Source organism: Malaclemys terrapin, chromosome 2 (assembly GCF_027887155.1).
Source record: "Malaclemys terrapin pileata isolate rMalTer1 chromosome 2, rMalTer1.hap1, whole genome shotgun sequence".
Taxonomy (NCBI): domain Eukaryota; kingdom Metazoa; phylum Chordata; order Testudines; family Emydidae; genus Malaclemys; species Malaclemys terrapin.
Window position 1 is genome coordinate 128678080 of NC_071506.1, and position 19176 is coordinate 128697255.

General features: G+C 51.0%; 2 protein-coding genes across 2 annotated transcripts; both read left to right on the forward strand.

The window, feature by feature from the left end:
- The first annotated feature begins 1863 nt into the window (after nucleotides 1–1863).
- On the forward strand, nucleotides 1864–9499 carry LOC128830825 (nucleoplasmin-like). Its single transcript, XM_054016616.1, has 8 exons — nucleotides 1864–1910; nucleotides 2273–2367; nucleotides 2729–2835; nucleotides 4058–4140; nucleotides 4827–4946; nucleotides 6847–6940; nucleotides 7568–7650; nucleotides 9347–9499. The coding sequence occupies exons 3-8, from the start codon at nucleotides 2769–2771 to the stop codon at nucleotides 9434–9436; spliced, it is 537 nt and encodes a 178-aa protein (XP_053872591.1). The 5' UTR covers nucleotides 1864–1910; nucleotides 2273–2367; nucleotides 2729–2768; the 3' UTR covers nucleotides 9437–9499.
- Nucleotides 9500–10784: 1285 nt separating this feature from the next.
- Nucleotides 10785–18365, forward strand: GOT1L1 (glutamic-oxaloacetic transaminase 1 like 1). The gene is made up of 9 exons (XM_054017598.1): nucleotides 10785–10896; nucleotides 12386–12567; nucleotides 14124–14247; nucleotides 14892–15004; nucleotides 15116–15208; nucleotides 15315–15465; nucleotides 16435–16600; nucleotides 17479–17621; nucleotides 18185–18365. Exons 1-9 carry the CDS (start codon nucleotides 10785–10787, stop codon nucleotides 18358–18360), a joined length of 1260 nt encoding a protein of 419 aa, XP_053873573.1. The 3' UTR covers nucleotides 18361–18365.
- Nucleotides 18366–19176: the final 811 nt, after the last annotated feature.

The window sequence follows — 19176 nt, forward strand, 5'->3', positions numbered from 1 at the left end:
CCATGAGCAGTGGTTGCAACTCCAGGAGGCTCTGTAGTAAAGCAGTCTAGAGAGATCCATGCTTTGCACTAGAGAGCATCATCCTTGGACTCACATGAAATCAACAGAGCAGTGTGCATGGATGTACTTCCAGGTCAGAGACCACTGTTTCCCATCAGGCTTTAAGATTTTGACAAGTGCTTAAACATGTGCTTGAGACCCCAGATTAATGCTTACTTTGCCTTCGTTAGCCAGGGTTGGTAGCGCAGACCCACACAGAGCATGTGTGATTGATGTCAAACCCAGAACGTCAGGCCTGGCCAGGCAGTTTGTTAAAGTTGTGCCAGAGTTTTCCTTCTCCTGGGACCTCAGATCAGCCCAAGCACAATAAACCCTTGCGAGAACAGGCAGTTATAATGATTTCCACAGCAACTGGAAGCAATGCCACAAACAAAAGATTATTTGAGACGTCAGATGGGGGAAAAGCCTGAGGAGCAGCTGTTGAATCGGCAGAAGAAACCTTGGCCAATATGCATGGAAGTGGGGTGATAAGCTCTCTTCTACTGCTGGGGCCAAGATGAAAGGAGACCCTTAAAAACGAAACTTGCCAAAAATCCTGCAGCCTCCAACAATCAAAGCATGGAGAGTTTGGAGTTACTGTGGGGTGAGCCTGCCCTGAAAAACAATGAGCTTGTTAGCAGTAAAAATCCTCTTGCCATACAAATGTTCATAGCAATTAATAAAAAAGGGGAGAGCTAGATAAGGGCCAGTTCAGCAGGGAGGTTCTTTAGCATGCTGCTTCTAGCAGGTGTTCAGAAGGCATTAGCTGGACAACGTTTGTCATTCAAGACATTGTTGGTGGCTTCTGCAGGGCTGTATTTTGCCTGGTCTCCATGTCCACCAACGGTAGGTCAAGTAGCACTCAGCTTAATCTGCAGCAAGGAGATTGAGGTTAGAGTTTAGGAAAAACTTGCTAACTCCAAAGATAATGAAGTGTTGGAATCAGTTACTGAGGGAGATTGTGGAATCCCCTCGTTGGAGGTTTTTAAGAACAGGTGAGACAGACATCTGTCAGGGATGGGCTAGGTTTACTTGGTCCTGCTCCATGCAGGGGGATGGACTAGGTAACCTCTTGAGGTCTGAGCCCTTCATTTTTATGACTCTATAGTTAGTGTAGGCCGCTCAAAAAGCAATGTCTCCCCTTTTAAGAAAGCAATGCAGAGATTCCCAGCACCACCTACTGGCACAAGGGAAGAACGCCATCACACCCAACAGGGGAGTTTTAATAGAGACCCAGCTGGACTGATCTGTGAATTCTTATGTGGATAATGAAGGGTGGTTTTTTTTTTTTAATTGTCATTGTTTCTTTCTTGGCATATTTTATTGATCAATTGGCAAAAGCAAACGGGACAAATGCCCACTTTTGTCAAAAAGTGGTGTGTGTGTGGGTGAGTGGCAACAGCGGGGGAGGTAGGGGGCAGGCAAGATTCAGGCAAGCAGCGACCCCAGCCTCGTGGGGGAGGAGGGCAGGCTGGGCTCAGGGGAGTCCCACGTGGGGGTGGGGAGCTCTTGGGGGAGGGCTTGGGCAAGCCCCACACAGTGTTCCATTTTCCCTTTGGGAAATATGGTCACCCTACTGCCCTAAAGTCTCTGATTTTAATTAATTTTTGCTAGTTATCAATCATCACCCTGATATGGTAAGAATCTCCTCCCTGCTGCACTAGAGCAAGAAATGCTGGTGAGCTATGTATGATTAATTTCACCCTCAGACAGGTGCACTCACAGAGGGTGTGGCTTTCATCTGCATTTCCTGTTGCTCTTCTGTTTGGATAGCTCCCCATCTCATCTACCCTTCATTTGTAATTGGCTCAGGACAACCCAGCTCTTTCCTGCCCTTAGCTTACAGTTTAGGAGGGGAGCTAATCTTGATTGTGAGCATATTGATGGAGCAAGCCTTTTACAAACTCAGGGTTTAGAGAATGCTTTCCATCTTAATTCTGACTTAATGTCAGGGGATGAAATCCATGTGATCATATGTGTCTGATATTCTCAATTTGTCCTAGATTTTCTCTTCCTTTGGTAGTTGAACTCCCAGCACCTGAACTGGGCTTCCCCCCTGGTCAGTTAGAGTAACTTAGATTCACTAGCTATGGCTAGCATCATGCTGGGAGGGTGTAAAGTGCAGTGTAAGTGCTGAGCAGTATTCTAGAGGCTTCAGAAATGCTGGGCAGTTCGAATGAGTCCATGTTAAGAGAGTGAACCCAACTTGTTCTGTTAAATCTGTTGCCTTTAGTTCTCCTGAAGATCTCCATTACCAGTCTGGCCTGTGGAAGGGAGGAGTTGTTCTCTTCAGTGTCCTTACTTTTCAGATCTCCCTGCTTAATTCAGGTTTGTAAAATCATCATGAAAACTTTACTAGCCCAGGCAGAGCAAACTATTTGTTCATCCTGACCAAGGTGATTGGAGTGGGGAGCAAGAGGGGATTTTATTATTAGAAAAATATAAAATGGCAAGAAGAGTGTCTCAAACTGAATCTTTATTACAGAAGCATAAGAAAACTACTCTTTAAAAACATTCTAATATGAAAAAAAAAATCTCTGTGCTACTCCTCACTGGCTCTGTAACTTCAGTGCAATACAGTAAACTTGAAGAGGTTCAGTTGCTTATTTTTCTTATTGCTTTCCTCCCTGCTCTTGGCTTGGTAACAAAAAGATGCATTTTGCTCCCTCTACCATGTTTATTCCTCTAGGATCTGTTTGTTGCCCAGGTGGAGTCAGTTCTTGAGCAGAATGAGTTCATCTCTCCTGCTCTCTAGTCCGTGTTCTGAAGAAGAGAAACCCATTGCTGTCTTGTGGGGTAAGGAGACCATTGCTGAGGGGTGAGCAAGATAACATGTTCCCTGGGGTTTGCCGAGCCGTTTGTGTGGCTGGTATCCCCCAGCAAAAGGGGAGAGGGGCTGATGGGCAGCAGGTGGGGTTCCTTGTGAAGGGGTTGCAGAAATACTGCTACGGGATGATGTAATAAAAGGGATGGGTGTTAATTTTCCCCACCCTAAGGGCAGTGGATAATTTCCATATAATGGCATAGACTGCATTTCCCTCTTCTAAGCGGGTCCTGGGCCCTACTATGCTGCTTTGTGATCAGAGTGGGACATGCCTTCCCTGCTAGCCTTTGAGCAAACTACCCATCTGTGCTGAAGAAGAGAGCGCCAGCCCCTGTGATTAGGCGTGAGCAGTGCATATGCAGTCATACTACCAATATAAGTCGTCCCCCCACCGCATTTCCTTTCTTCAAGTCTCCAAGCAGTGTGCAGTATTGGCTTGGTGTCTCTTGTTGACTTTCTGTCTAAGTACATGCTTAGCTGCTCCTTGAACTGTACTGGCCTCCTGAGGATTCAGCTTTAGCCCTGCCTCTAACTGCTGTACAGCGCTTCTGGCATCTGGAGCACTTAGCTTCCCAGGATCAGTGCTGCTAATTTCATTCCAGCTTCTTAAATCCTACTTGTTTTCTTTGGCTTGGGCTGAATGAAATGAAGAAAACCAAAGCACTGGACACATGGTGTCCTCATTAAGCTCTTGATTGGCGTTTCCATGTATGAAGATCCATTAGGATTGCAACTGCTAGGGAGCGGAATACAAAGAGCTACTGAATATTTCCAATGCCTCAGCTTCTATTTTGCAAGTTGGGGGTATTGGGAGTACAGCCCCATAAGGAGTCAATAACCTTTCAGAGCAGAGTTAGAGGCGAACCTCACGCCACACAACAAAATATCTGCTGAGAGGCTCCAGTCCAGCCAAACCATTGTGCTGGAGGCAGGGGTTATTGGGAGGATTTCTCTGGTCTGTGTTCTGCAGGAGGTCAGGCTAGATGATCACAATGGTTCCTTCTGGCCTTAAAGTTTCTGCCCATGGGAAATGCCTGTGTATGTCTCCAACCTGTGGCATGTGTGCATTCTGGGACTAGAGGGATTTCTTTGCTCTAGAATTTCCATTGGCAGCTGCAATTTTTCTTCTTGCATCTTGCAGGGTTTGTTTGGGGCAGCAATGCCCCCACAAATCCAGCAGTGTTTTTCCCATAGGCTGCGAGCTGAACACCAGCACCAGGAGGTGTGTGGTGATGGAAGAAGACGACTTCTTGGAACACCTGGTCTTACTGAAAACGGTAAGCAACGTAACTTGTCGGGGATCCCTCTGACAGATAGGGCTTGTCAGCACACCAACTTGCACCAGTTTGGTTAAATCAACTTACTTAAACTGGTGCAAACCCCTGAGTGGATGCTCCAATTTCAGATTGAGGGGCTTATTTTGGTTTAATTTAAGCCGGTTCCCAGCCAATTTAGCTAAACTAAGAAGTCACTCTCATACTGAGATTGGAGAGGTCACCCGGGGCTTGGTTGCATCAGTTTAACAACATTGGTTGAAATTCCTACCTTGGGTTAAACTGGTGGCACTCTTCCATGTAGACGTGGCTTTAGGGTCACTCTGAAAGGAGCAGCGCTGGGTGGGGAGCTCTGCTGACCTCTCAAGCATTCATGGCCTTGACCCCAAGCCCAGCAAAGGTGCCAGGCTCTGAACACAGACCATGTTTTCCTTTCCTGGGTCTCTTCAGGTCAGGATGAAAGCACCCTGGGGAGGGAACAATCCTGGGGGAGACTTGCTCCCACTGCCCAGGCTGAAGAGAGGGTGTCAGCCCCCAGGACTGTTGTTCTGGCATCTTTAATCAGCCCCCAAATCCCAAGCAAACATTTAAATAACAACTTTAAACGCTGCCTGGGTGTGGCTCTCTGCATGGGGATTAGTCCGCAGCAAACCCAGCTCATGAGGATCCGTTTTGTTCCGCTGCTGTAGATCTGTCTCAGTGCAGAGGCCAAGGACGAACCGCACGTGGTGGCAGTAGCTTCAAAAAACACCTACGGTGACAACAGGGCAGTGCCCATCGCTTCACTGAGGCTCTCTGTCCTACCCATGGTAACTCCTCAGGGAAACCTGCTGTGTGAAGCCAAGAGATTGACAAGGCAACCCCAGAACGATCTCTGCCTGGCAAGCAACTAATCTGGGGGAATTAGTGTGGGCATGTGCCCTCTCGGATGAACTAGTGGGTTGTTTCTCTCTCTGTTGCCCGGCATAGCATTCCACTGTACACGTTATGGCCCATCCAACCTCAGACGAAATGTTAACAACCCAGCTATAGTGACTGAGAGCCAGTGGGGCATGGTGGCTAGGAGCCAGGTGCATCTCACGCTAATGGTGATTCTCTGTAGCCATGGTCAAGTCACTTAGTCCACCTTTGGGACTGAGCATCCTATGGGAGCTGCCACCTCTGAAAGTCAGGCTCTGAGCAAGCTTTCCCCCTGTGCAAAGCAAAGAAGTTGCTTGTCCCACAAAGTTGCTGTGCAGGTTAATTTGTGAATGTTCCTCTCCCATTGTGCAGCCCAACATGCATGGCAGAGACCATCTTTGGTCTGTTATGCAGGAGGTCAGACCAGAGGCTCACAAATAGTCTCTTCTGGCCTCAGGATTTAAAACCACCCAGAGAGTAGAAAGAGAGAAGTCCAGAGACAAATCAAAGCTTCAAATTAAAAACTGCATCCCTGTAAATAGGACACAGCCTGATCTGGACTAGAAACATCTGTTTTCATTTTACTCATGGACACAAAGGCAATGCTGGTCCTGATATAACACAGGCCTGGGCTAACGTTCAAAAAAAGTCCCAAGAAGAGCAGTTACTATCTCCCATTCCCTTGTCCTGCTTTGCTTTTCTGGGCAGCCACTGAAATCGGATGTATTGTAGTTGGCTGGCTGGGTTGTATTTGTAAATTGCTAGAGATTTTCCCAACCCATGATGGGAGTAAGGAGCTATAGACATTTTGCTGTCTAACGAGACCCAAGGTACCAAGCAGATGCTTGGAGCTAAGCACAAAGTTCAGTGAAAGGTAATATTGTCTTTGGAATTAAAACATCTCTGTGCAAAAAATTACTTGATTGTTTAGGAACTGCTCTGAATACACACCTGCTACAAGCTGCCACCCATGGACCGGAGTCCTTATGCTAACGAGATGCACTGGAATTCAGAGAACACCTTCTAGTGCAGCTCCCCCGGCCAAGAGACAAAGCAGGCCTGCAATCGCACGTCTTCCTGCCCTGCTCTCCATATCTGCCCGTGACGAGTCAAATACGTGTAACTTATCTGTCTTCTTATGAAGACAAAAATTAACACATTGACTAACTCAGCCAGGAAAATGAACTCTGAGCCTGATCCAGTATCTGCAGGGTGCTGAAAGCGTAGTGTTTGTGCTGTGCATTTTTAGTGACTTGTCTGTGGCATCAGTGTTTCAGCTGTATGCCATCCGCACCTAACGTACTGTGTGTGTCAGTAGGGAGCGGAGGGTCTGCCTCCAAACTTTGCCCTCGGTTACACCTGTGCAACCCCACTGATGTCCGTGCAGCTGTGGGTGTAACTGAGGGCAGAGCTTGGCTTAAGCATCTGCAGGTGCTCCTTAAAGAATGTGTAGTGAGGACGGGGGGGGGGGGGGGTCCATGCAAAGTCCATCTGCTCTGGAATGCCCCCACCAGCTGGCTTTGCTTCCACTCACAGGGAGGCTATACGCAGGGCGACCCAGAGGATTCAGGGGGCTTGGGGCAAAGCAATTTCGGGGGCCCCTTCCATAAAAAAAGTTGCAATACTATAGAATACTATATTCTTATGGGGGGGCCCTGTGGGGCCTGAGGCAAATTGCCCCAGTTGGCCTCCGCCCCCCTCCCCCCCCGGGCAACCCTGGCTGTATGCTTCAAGTGTCGCTCTCTAGCCAGCTTCTTTCTTCTCAATATTTCAGTGATTCTGGATTTTTTTAAAATTGTTTTGTTTCAGATCAGTCTTGATGGCTTTGAATTTATCCCTCCTGTTGCCTTTGAATTAAAGTCTGGAACTGGGCCAGTTTATCTCAATGGACAACATCTAATCTGTGAGTAAAACTGGTCCTCTGGTATCTGTAATGAACTGAAGCGACAGCACTGCTTAAATGGAGGGAGTGTTTGTTTGGAGAGTCAAATCACAGCACTGGGAGCCAGGTCTCCTGGAATCTAGTCTCACCTCTGACACTGACTTGGTCTGTGGTCTTGGGCAAGTCACTGTGTCTCCCTGAGCTTCATAATCTGCGATGCAGAGAGAAGAATGGCCTAGCAGAGGTGTTGAGACTTGATCTGTTCATCTTTGTGAAGTGCTCTGGAGGTACCATGAAAGGGAAATGATCCATGAAAGTCTGCAGCTCTCCCCACTCTTCCACTGCTATCCTCTTTCCTTGGCTGTAGCTTTCCCTTTTCCTCTTCCTCCACTGTCCAGCTTCCTGGCACAGAATTTTCAGTGTGGTTCTCTACGGGGGGTACACCATGTATTGCTTGATCTGCAACTGTTGCAACCAAACCTAAGGTCTCCTTGTGTGCATAATGGGGGATCCTCTACATTCATCTGCTTTTTGTGAATGACCTGAAGTGCTTTAGTGTGCTGTGCATGGTAGAAGCCAAAGAAACAACAGACATTGGTGGTGGAGGGTTTTGTTGCCTGTAACCTTGCAATTCGCCCTTCTTTCCAGTGGAAGATGATGCAGAATATGAAGCCAGAGGAGGATGGCTAGCAGAGGAGTCGTTCTCTTCAGCTGTTGTGGAAGAAGATACAGTAACTAAATTTAATTCTAGCCAACTTACATATGGTTTGTTTTGTATTTGGTGTAAATAAGAGGAAAACATTAAGTCTCTCAGCTTTTCAAAGTAGTTTTAACCTCTTTCCAAGAACTTGTTGTTGGTTCTCATTCCAATCTGTGACACTCTGATCAACACTTTTTTTTTTCTTTTTTCATGCAACACTAAGGAGAAGCTGTAAATCTCTTGGATTCCATGGACAGATAATCAAAATGACAGACCTCTGCTCCAGCAACAGCTTCTAATGTTGGGCAATATGTTGCGTTTAGATGGCTAACCTCTTTGGTCTCTTTCCTGTTTGGTTGCTTGCTGTTAGGTCTCTGAAATGTTTGCTCCAGGCGTAATGGTCCAGTCAAGCCCCTCTCCAGTGTGTTTAACACCTTTCTACTATGGCAGCAATAGATCCATGGGTCAGGATGTGCCAGTCATTCATGACAGGTTTCAGAGTAGCAGCCGTGTTAGTCTGTATCCGCAAAAAGAACAGGAGTACTTGTGGCACCTTAGAGACTAACAAATTTATTAGAGCATAAGCTTTCGTGGACTACAGCCCACTTCATCGGATGCATATAGAATGGAACATATATTGAGGATGGATTATATATATATATACACACACATACAAAGAGCATGAACAGGTGGGAGTTGTCTTACCAACTCTGAGAGGCCAATTAAGTAAGAGGAAAAAAAAACTTTTGAAGTGATAATCAAGCAAGCCCAGTACAGACAGTATCAACCTGTCTGTACTGGGCTCGCTTGATTATCACTTCAAAAGGTTTTTTTTCTCTTACTTAATTGGCCTCTCAGATTTGGTAAGACAACTCCCACCTGTTCATGCTCTTTGTATGTGTATGTGTAATCTCCTCAATATATGTTCCATTCTATATGCATCCGAAGAAGTGGGCTGTAGTCCACGAAAGCTTATGCTCTAATAAATTTGTTAGTCTTTAAGGTGCCACAAGTACTCCTGTTCTTTTTCCAGTCATTCATGGAAATCTAAGATTGGGGAAGGGCCAATACAGGATTATTCCTACAACAGCTTCTTATGGTGTGTCCAGTCCACTTCTTAATGATCCCAAATGACTGGGCATCCAGCACTGGGCTTAGGAGAGAGCTCGTTGTGGCAGGAGAATGCTCTGCATTTCCCCTTACCTCCTAGTTGTGTCCCTTCGTACCCTCTAAACAACGGGCCACAGCGAGTCACTCCACTGGAATGGCTCGCCGTTTTGGAATGCTCCAGCTACTTTGTCCTACCAGCTGCTGGCTTCCTTTGGGTGCTGATTGGAGTGTTAGAAGAGCCATGCCTGACTTTTCCAAAGCTCCCATTTATTCCTCAAAATAAGCAGCTGTCTTTCCAAAAGGACTCAGCAAAGCGTGCATGCGTCGGGCACTGAGCTCCTCCTGAAAATCTGTCCCTTCAATCAGGGCAGGTTCTAGAGGAGGTGTTTAAATGGTGAGGGTGGGGGAAAGAGCCCAGCATGACAGGAGGCTCTCCTGCATTGGTCTGGGCAGGCACCCAATCCAACGCTCCTTTTCTAGCTCTCCCATTTTGGGGGGTGTGCGGCTAGAGGCCTGGATGCATCATTATCCTTTGCCTGCCTTGTTTCTGAGCTGCCTCGCGTGCCATGGCCCTGCTGAAGAGCGAGTTCTGCCTTAATGCTCTGCTTTCCTCCCAGGACAGGTCTGCTGAAGCTGTCCAGCCCCCTGCTGCAGTGTGTGTGGAGTGTACCAGCAGGACTCTGCCCCTGGAAAACTTCAGACTCTAAGCCAGGCAGTAGCGCCCTGGCATGGTTTAATTCTGCTGCGGTAAAACTGCTGTATCTCCTCACCTCCAGTGGTCTCTTCTTTCCCTCATTAAACTTCCTTTGTTCCCTAAATGGCTCTGTTCTGGAATGTGTCCCGCCCAGCAACCTTTGCCTGGACCTTCCCTTAGTCAGCAGCAAGGAGACTGCACCCTTCATAATAAAATATACGGAGATATACCTATCTCATAGAACTGCAAGGGACCCTAAAAAGTCATTGAGTCCAGCCCCCTGCCTTCACTAGCAAGACCAAGTACTGATTTTGCTCCACATCACTAGGTGGCCCCCTCAAGGATTGAACTCACAACAGGCCAATGCTTAAACCACTGAGCTATCCCTCCCCCCCGTGAGGAGGATGGGATCTGAAAGGCACTAGGTGCAGTTGGGATGGGGTAGAATCCTCCCTAAACTGCAAGAACTTCATGCTGCATCTCCGGTAGGGGAGCAGGAGGAGCTGGGTCCAGCAGGGAAGAAAGTTTCTCACTTCCCCCTGGTCAATGTTGAAAGGAGACCCTGATGCTCTGTTATCACCCCCTCTCCCTTCTGTTCTAGGGGCACTCAGCAGCACTCCTGCTTTATATGCCTTTCTTCATGGCCAGGCCCAATTTCCAATGATACCATAGCCACTGTGACTTAAATGCACTGTCAATACTTCAGCTGCCTAATGCCTCTCCTCCGAACTTGCACTTTTTAAAATATCTGCTTCCCCATTCAGAATAGTCCAGAGGCCAGTGGATGGGACACTCACTTGAAAGGTGACAGAGCCCATTCAAATCCCTTCAGGAGAAGGGGGGACTTGAACTGGGGGTCTCCTATAGCCTGGTGGCTAGGGGACTCACCCATACTAACAGTTATAGGGAGCTGTGCCTCCTCCCTCCCCCAGCTGTTTCATGTGAACTTGTCTGAGGGCCCCGATCCAGTAGGTGGCCTCTGAGCTTGCCTGCTGGATTGGGCCCCTGCATGCCATGCAGGCAGACGAACACCCATTTTCCTGGCTTGTGACTCGCGCTGGGGTGGGAGGCAGGAGTCTGGCGCCTAGCAGGCTGCAGCGGCGCACGTGCCCAAAGGGAAAAACGTTGGTGCTGCGTGAGTTGAGGCAGCAGACGAGCAGATCGGTGGATCACAGAGGTACCTAACGATGGGCCGATCGCACCCGGAACGCTCACCGGGCAGCTGTTTCCTGGGCAACTCCTGTGCCAACATTCCATTGCCTGGCAGAGCCTGGGATCTCCTGGGGGCAGCTGAGAGGTCCTTTGGGTGCAAGTGAAGGAGCAGAGTGAACCCTGCAGGGTCCTCCTGCCTACGCTGGGCTATGGCTGCTCTCTCTCTCTTCCTCGATGTCCCACTCACCAGGGAAGTGGACTGGCTCCTGGATGCATACCGGGAGGATCCATCCCCTGACAAGGTGTACCTTGACCACAGGGGTAGGTCCTGCTGGTTGGGTGCCACACACTTTGTGCTGCACTCTTTTCTCCACCAAGGACAGGATGTCGTCTGACTGCAGGGGAGCCTAAAATGGGGGTCTGTGGTCAGCATTCACAGCTCCACGCCTCTTCCAAGGGCATTGTAAATTCCAGCTCAAGGAGGCATAACTGTGCTAGCTCTGATCAAGCTGCTGTGCACAGCAGTGTGACTGGCAGCAGGCGTGAGCTGCCCCTCATCTCAGCGGGGTACATGCTTGGGCCAACTAGCTCCTCATGCTGCTGTGGCCACATCCTTTTTTTAACCTGTTAGCTTGAGAGCTAGGAATTACACCCCCAGCTCGCAGTGTAGACAGACCCTGAGTAAGAGCTCCAGCCCCTCAGAGTTGGAAATAAGTCCTGTCATGGGAGTCTGGGTTTGTTTTCTCTTTGCTAGGACTGAATCACGTTTGCTCACTTTACCAAACAAAAGGGGTGAAAACCTTGCCCTGTTGAAATCAGGGGGAGTTTTGCTGTTGACTTTAAGGGGGTTCAAGATTTCATGCATGGTATGTTAACAACCAAGGTGACAAACCTCCCCAGGGGGTGTCACCCTTCTCACCATCACCAGACATAATGACAGTAAAGAGGAGGCATGAAGTGAAATAGACTCCAACTCATGCTCAGCACAACAGTACAGCGTGAAGTCAGCAGTGATGAAGCAAAGGTACAGATGGGGCAGAGAGGCAGTCTAGGAAGGTGACTTCTTGTACAGCTCCTTGTCTGACTCCGGCCAGGCTGTAAGGATTGCAAATGTCTCTGGCAGATAGAGTGGTAACAGCTGGTTTTCTCCTGTTAAAGAAAAAGCCCCCTTAAAGATGCAATGAAATAAGTTATTGCTTGTAGAGCTGTGGAGTCCTGCACGTGAGGAGCCACCAAGCACCTGCTGCTGGTCATGTCTTCTGCTGTGGGTACCTTGTCCTGCTGTCTCTGCAGCCACTGCCGGTTGGCCACTAGTGGGATCAGGCATTAGCCATAGGTGCCTGGGCACACAAAGCATGGTACCTGCAGGTTGGGGGTTGAGGTCCCCAAGTGCATCTCTGGGAAAAAGAGAAGCTGGAACTGCTGCTGTCTGGGTACCTTCTCGGGGGCTACACAAAGGCCACGAGTCTTCAGTGCTGCAGACATGCACCTCCCAGCAGCAGTTGTGTCACATAGAATTGTACTTAAAGGAAAGGATTTCTTAAAAAAAACTAGCAAACAGTGTGTGGCTGGGACAAAGGTGACACCATGGGTGCTGAGGTTGGGAGCTGGGTTGTAGCACAGATGATATGGACCCTTGTATCCCTATGTAGGGCACCAGCAGTTTGAACCAGGACTTTTTGTGCCACACAGTCCTTGGTAACTGGCAGTAGCAGCAGGAGGCTGTTCTCCTGCCAGGGCCTGGCCATTAGAAGGGACAGTGATGCACATGTCACCCGTGGACAGCTTGGCCTGTTCTTTCTTCTTGCAGACTGCCACACTGAAATGGGCAAAGCGTGGGTCTGCCCAACCGTGAGACAGACCCTGCTGCAGATCGCCAACGACCCAACCCTGGACCACGAATACCTCCCGGTGCTTGGGTTCCCCGAGTTCACCAGGGCAGCTACCGAGCTGGCGCTTGGCAGGCAGAGCCGTGCTGTGATTGAGAACAGGGTATGGACTCTGCAAGCTGCTGCTGGATGCTGAAATCTCTGAGTTTGGAAAGACACCCCACCCGCAAGAGAAACCATACAGCTCTCCCCTACCCTCAATAGGCAGGCAAACCCCATGGGGCCCCCATTACACCTTCTGAGCCCCTGCTCAGTGCTTCTCACGGTAACTTATGGCTACTTCATCAAGCCTTTAGGAACCAGCCTGGCCCATCTATCCCTGTCCCCTCTCTGTTAGGGCCAGTCCACACACAGCTTTTGTACCACTCTAATTGTCAGTGAGTAACCAATATGATTACAACCCTACAGCTCCCTAGACTAGGTGCAGTTATACTGTGCAATGGCAGATCTGGCTGGAACTACCATAGACCATGGCAACAAATCTGCCAGTGAGCATTGCCTGTTCCCACTACTAGCAGCATGCCTGTGCCTCAGACACCAGCCCAAGTAACCCAGATGCAACCCTTTAATACAACTGTTGGTTTCCTGATTCCTAAGCCCTCAGTCTAGCCAATAGACAAGTTGCCTCCAGGAAAATATCCACTGAGCTGTCATCTCCAGGTGGCTTTCCATGGACTTTAAAGACCCCAGGACTCGTTTTGTAAGACCTGGGGAGAGGGAAGTGCCAGTGTGCAGTTGGACAGAATGTCCACTTCCTAACTGTGGTCTACTTAGCTATCATCCTTGAAGGCTGGCCTTCTGGTGGTGATGCTGGCCTGGTCCTCCAGCGATCTGGCTTTGATTCCCAGCTCTGCCACAACTACCTGTGAAAAGTTATTGCATCATTCTGTGCCTCAGTTCCCCATCTGTAAAATGGGCCAGTAATCCTGCTGTATCTGTGTAGACTGTAAGGTCTGCAGAGGCAGGTCTATCTCTTGCACCTAGCACAATGGGGCTTTCAGGCACTACCAGACTGACCTTGCTAAGGAAAAGGTCTCTGTGTTTCAGTGGTGCATAAAAATGATTATTCTGAGTTATCTACAGTTTTAAAAACACCTCTCCTAGACTCTAGGCCCATTGACACAATTCGAAAACCACACAGATTCCTACAAAAACAGTTCTGATTGGAAAATCTCACTCCCAATTGGAGAGGAAAAATAACATTGAAAATCATGGCAATTTTTGTGAAACTATTTTTTCTCCTTTCTGCTGTCTGCCTCCTTTGTGAAGGGGCCTCGGGGTGAGAGATGCTCTAAGGACAGAAGCTGCCAGCCAGGGTAGGGCTTTTCTGTCTAGTTTGGCTTCCTGGTGGAGGATGTACATTGTCCCTGACGAATTGCAGAAACATGGTTCTGTGTACGGTGTGAGGTGGAGGTAGTGTCCAGAGTAGGCTAGTTTGAATGTGTGGGACAGGGGGCCCATGTACAAAGGGATATTCTTCCAAGCCCTGCGCAGCACTGCATCCTCTCAGGTGCTGTCATTATAGCTCATCTCTTGCAGGTATTTCCATGTTCTGAGGGGACCATGTTCTAGTTTACTAGAGATGCAGCAGCCCTGAGACATTGGTCTAACAGGCAGTTGATGTTAAAGATGATGCTCTCTTGTCTCCATGTAAGTCAGGCAAGTGGCGTTCACACAGTAGGAGGGACGGGAGCTGTTCGAATTGGAGCCGAATTCCTCCGGCGCTGGTACAACACAAGTAGTCCGAGTCCCATAGCGGTTTATATTGCCTTGTCGCAGTGGGGTAAGTGCTGTGTGCTTGAGCGCTGGTTTCAGTATTGCTCTATATGTGATACAGGGAGGCGGCAGCACCTTGCATGGGAAAGGCCAGTTCGGTAACAGGGTGAGCACAGGGTAGTCGTGTTACAAAGGAAAACCAAACGGCGTTTAACTGTGCAACAGTAGCTCTGAAACACAACAGAACTCTCAACGTGTCTAACGACCAGGTGCAGCGCGGGCAGCCCCATGCCTCTCTGCTGAGCCTGCTGGTGGGTTAGTGGTGGTTTGTAACCCCCGAGACGCGGGGTGTAGCTTGGACGATCCCCAAGGGGCACTGCTCTCCCCGCTGTTTTAAGCCTGGGAGCAGGTGATATTTTGGTGTGTACAGGAATTCTGCTCAGCATTAGGAATTGGGCTGGGATCCCTCTGCTTTTCCCACAGCTATTGCTTTTCTCCGCCTTGCTCACCAGCAGTTTGAATAAAGCCCCTGGGGGCATTAGCTCTTCACATGAGAATGACACTATGAAGAAATCACCGGGGCACCGCTGAGTCCGGGTAACAGCTTCTAACAGTGAGCACCATGAGAGAGCTCATCAGCTATTTCCAGGGCTAGTACCCAATTCCTGTCCACTACACCCCTGCTCACCTGCCTGGTTTATGTCCCCGCAGACAGCCTCCGGTGTATATTCCAAGATGCTGGCTTTACAGAGATCCGGCCATACCATTACTGGGACACCGGGAGGCTGGCTGTAGCCATAGAAGAATTCCTGGAAGTGCTGGAGGTATGGAGCTGGCTGGAGCTTTGCCAGGTGCCTCTTGTCCTAAACCCAAGTCTATTCATGTCTCACAGTGGGCAGCCCGTGCTGGCAGCTCAGCCACTCTCTTGCTTTCAGAGTGCCCCGGACTGCTCCATAGTTGTGCTGCATGCTCCCGAGGAAACCGGCCTGACTCCCAAGCAGTGGGAAGAAGTTGCCAGGGTCATGGGGGTAAGTCTGAGAGCAGGGGCTTTTCTCCAGCTCCTGTCGCCACTGGCCCTGCCTGCCACGCTGGACAGTGTCTCACTGTGTGCTCCGTTCCCTGCTGTGTCCCCAGAGGAAGCGCCTTTTCCCCTTCTTTGATGTCCCGGCTCAGGGGCTGGCCTCTGGAGACCTGGACAGAGACGCCTGGGCTCTGCGACACTTTGTGGCCCAAGGGTTTGAGCTCTTCTGCGCCCAATCCTTCTCGAAAACCTTCGGCTTATACGGTGAGTCCCTGGGCTCACTGCCGCATGTGCAAAAGGTCCTGGGGAGAGCTGGGAGGGGAGCAGGAGCGCCGCCAGCTTTTCCGCTGCCCTGAAATGCCGCCCCCCACAGATGTGGCGGAAGTAAGGTGACCAGATGTCCTGATTTTATAGGGACAGTCCCGATTTTTGGGTCTTTTTCTTATATAGGCTCCTATTACTCCCCACCCCCGACCCGATTTTTCACACTCGCTATCTGGTCACCCTAGGCGGAAGGTCCCGCCGCGGTCGCCACCCCCCAAATCGCAGCACCCTGGGCGACCACCTAGGTCGCCTAATGGGTTGCGCCGGCCCTGGAGGGGAGGCAGAAGGGAAGCCTTGACTTTCTGAAGCAGGGTGTTTAATTTGGGGGGCTTCTCCCCGCCACTCTCCTCCTGTGGCTTCAGGCACCTGCTAAAAGCTCTCTGAGGCCGGGATGGTCCCGGCGGGCTTGCGTCTCCTGCCCCTCAGGGTGACGCCAGCAGGGGCCCCTGTGAGACAAGAGGCCAGCCTCATTCGGTTCTACAACGCAGCCAGGAGGGTGGACGGCAGCGGATGGCGACGTACCCCGGCCGGCTGCACAAGCCAGTGCACCCCCGAGTGGGTCAGGGTGGGCCTTGCAACCCAGGCGGCAGCGTTCTCACTGCTCATTGTAGCTAGAATACAACTAGCCCTGGTAGATGGGTACCTGCCCAAAGGCAATGCCGGACCCCGAGCAGGCACCAGGTGTCGCTGCAGGCAGTGGAAAGGACACCTGGAGACTGCAGGGAACAAAACGGAATGAACTGGCTCTCTCCCCACAGCAGGGCTGGTGGGGTGGTGTCCACTGGCTGGAGGAGTTGGGGATGGGAAGGGCAAAGGCTGGGGTAGGGCTGGCTCTGGGGCCAGAGAGGGGCCCTTTGCATGTAGGGGGCATCCGTCCGTCCTGCCACGCTGCTCTTGTCGCCTGGGCAGATGAGCGGGTGGGGAACCTGATTGTGGTGGCGAGGGACAACGAGACGCTGGTGGGAATCCGCTCCCAGCTGCAGAAGCAAGTGATGGGGACGTGGGCCACTCCTGCCAGTTTGGGAGCCCGGGTCATCGCCACGGTGCTGAACAACCCGGCCCTGCTGAACAAGTGGTAAGGGGGAGAGTGAGCGACTGCTGCGGCGCTGTGTGCGCCAGGCCAGATAATCCACACGTGGTTCACACTTTCCAGCAGGACACGAGGGTTACAGACTTAGGCGCGCCCAGGGCCCCTTTCATTCTGGAGCAGCCTACAATGCTTTGCAAATTGCAGCCAGCTCTGGGGTGCGGGGGAGGAGACACTGGGGGAAACCCCCTCAAAGGGCATGCCTGACCTGCAGTGCCCCCTCTGGCCAAGTATGGTGCTGATGAAACCTGCCTCAGTTTCCCCATCACTCGGGCTCCATTAAAAAGCCCACACAGTTCAGATATTCAAAGCATGCCCCCTTCTGGGGTCCAGTTTATTACATCCTGCACAAAGTCTTTCAAAATAGAACTCAGACATTCATCCCAGTGCACAGCTGGCCAGCCCCTCCTCCTGGAGTGTCTGCCTTCCTTCTGCCATCTCGTGCCTCAAGCCCAGGCTTCCCTCCTGGCACCTTCTCCCTGCTGCCACAGGGCCCTCCAGGGGCCTTCTTACTTCCTGCAGGGTCTGCAGGCAGATGCCTCCTCCTCTGCAGCTGTCTCCCCCTTTATAAGACCCAGGTACCTTCCTTAAGCCCCGTTGGGCTGCAAGTAATCAGTCTGGGTGCCTGAACCCTGCTTCCTTTCTTGCAGGGGCCAGTCACCCTGTGACAAACCCCTTCTGTGACTAAAAGGGGCATGCAATCATTGCTGTCTACCCAGAGCAGCCAGGACCTGCCTCGCCGGACCTGGATAAGTTGTGTGAGATGGGGTTGGGGGGCTCAGGAAGGGCCCCCCTAGCCCAGTGAAGCCATTAGCCCCTTGGAAGGGGAAGTGAGATCCCCGTAACCCTCCCACTGCACCCTGCAGGAAGCAGAGTCTCCGGATGCTGGCGGAAAAGATCATGCTGATCCGGGAGAAGCTGAAGGAGAAGCTGCGGATCCTGGGTACGCCTGGCTGCTGGGAGCACCTCACAGCCCAGTCAGGGACACGCAGCTTCACCGGGCTGCTCCGTAAGTACCCGTCCTGCCCCTCCTCCGTGCTGCGCCTGGAAAGCCAGAGTCCTGGGCAACAGTGTGAACCTTGCACTCCTCCAGTCCCTGCTGTGGCAGTGAGCCAGGGCACTGGGAAAGGCCTTTCATCCTAAGAAGCTGGGCAGCAGCCTGTCCTTGCTCCTGGTGGGTCACGAGTCAGTCCATCTTTTGCCCTTCTGTCACCTTGTGATTGGGGGGTATGGGAGAGGTAATACCTTTGAGTGATTTGAACTGCCGCACTCCTTGAGTGGTTTCAGAGTAGCAGCCTTGTTAGTCTGTATCTGCAAAAACAACGTGGAGTACTTGTGGCACCTTAGAGACTAACAAATTTATTTGAGCATAAGCTTTCGTGGGCTAAAACCCACTTCATTTGGATGGTTCTTTTGCTCTAGTCTCATTTAACAGACAGGGAAACTGAGGCACCGGGCCTTGCCTAGAACCCCTTGATTCCTGTCTCCCGGCCTGTTCTTGGGTCACTCGGCCACACCCCTGCTCTGGGCTCGGGATCGTAGGCGACTAATGAGGCTTGTGTCTTTTGCTAGCGTCCCAGGTGGCTTTCCTAGAGAAGCACAAACACATCTATCTTCTCGGGAGCGGCCAGGTCAGTGTCTGCAGCATCAACTCGCACAACCTGGACTACGTGGCTCAGAGCATCAACGAGGCTGTAAGCAGCACGGTGGGCAGAGCACAAGGCCTGAGCTGGGCAGAGACGGAGTGAGAGAGTCGTGCCTCGCACAGCCGCAATGGTTTTCGGTACTGAACGCGCTTGGTGCGCAGCCCTGGGAGCACAGTGCCTGCCTTGGCTCTGCTCCCAGGGGAGCTATGCTGACTGAATAAAGACAAGAGTGAGAATATTGGCTCTTTGCCTTGTTCCAGCCCTTCTGCCCCCGCCTCTCAGAGAAGTTCCCAGGCATTAACAGGGGGACCAGAGATACTGAGACGGGAAGTGACTTACCCAGGGTCACCCAGCAGCTCAGTGCCAGGCCTGAGAAAAGAGCCCGGGTCCTGCGCCCTGGCTCGGTGGATGGGTGTAATGAGGGGCTGGTTTGTTACTCCATCCCTCCTCCTGTGCTCGGGCTCCCTGGGCAGCTCTGCCCACCTGCACCTGAATTATTCTGGCCCTTTGTTCACTGCAGCCCCCCATGCTAATCCCCAAACCAAAAGGAATCTCTGCTTTTCTTGCCCAGTCAGCTGGCAAAGAGCATGGAGCCAGGAGGATGCACAGGAGAGGAGAGGTAATTCAGGCACTTCCAGCTGCACTCCAAAAGGTAGCAATTACTGCTGGATAGGGTTATTAGTGATGATTAATGTCTTGCTGGGAAGTGCCGCTGCCTTGTGATTAGCAAAGGCAGCGCAGAGACTGGCTCCTCAGGAAGCAGCCCAGCCTCCCCACCAGTCCCCACAGCTGTTCAGACAGTGCGGCTGGATGGGTCCTCTTCCCTCGCTGAGGACTTGCGGGTGAGACCAGACGAGACCTGAGGCCTGGCCTTTTCTGCAGAATCCTCAGCCGTACCGATGCCCTGCAGCAGGCGTT

Coding starts and splice junctions, on each gene's coding strand:
- LOC128830825 (XM_054016616.1), top strand. CDS start 2,769: ATGAGTTCATCTCTCCTGCTCTCTAGTCCGTGTTCTGAAGAAGAGAAA. Junction 4,141..4,826: donor ACCTGGTCTTACTGAAAACG/GTAAGCAACGTA, acceptor CCGCTGCTGTAG/ATCTGTCTCAGTGCAGAGGC. Junction 7,651..9,346: donor CTGTTGTGGAAGAAGATACA/GTAACTAAATTT, acceptor CTTTCCTCCCAG/GACAGGTCTGCTGAAGCTGT.
- GOT1L1 (XM_054017598.1), top strand. CDS start 10,785: ATGGCTGCTCTCTCTCTCTTCCTCGATGTCCCACTCACCAGGGAAGTG. Junction 12,568..14,123: donor GTGCTGTGATTGAGAACAGG/GTATGGACTCTG, acceptor CATGTAAGTCAG/GCAAGTGGCGTTCACACAGT. Junction 14,248..14,891: donor TATTGCCTTGTCGCAGTGGG/GTAAGTGCTGTG, acceptor ATGTCCCCGCAG/ACAGCCTCCGGTGTATATTC.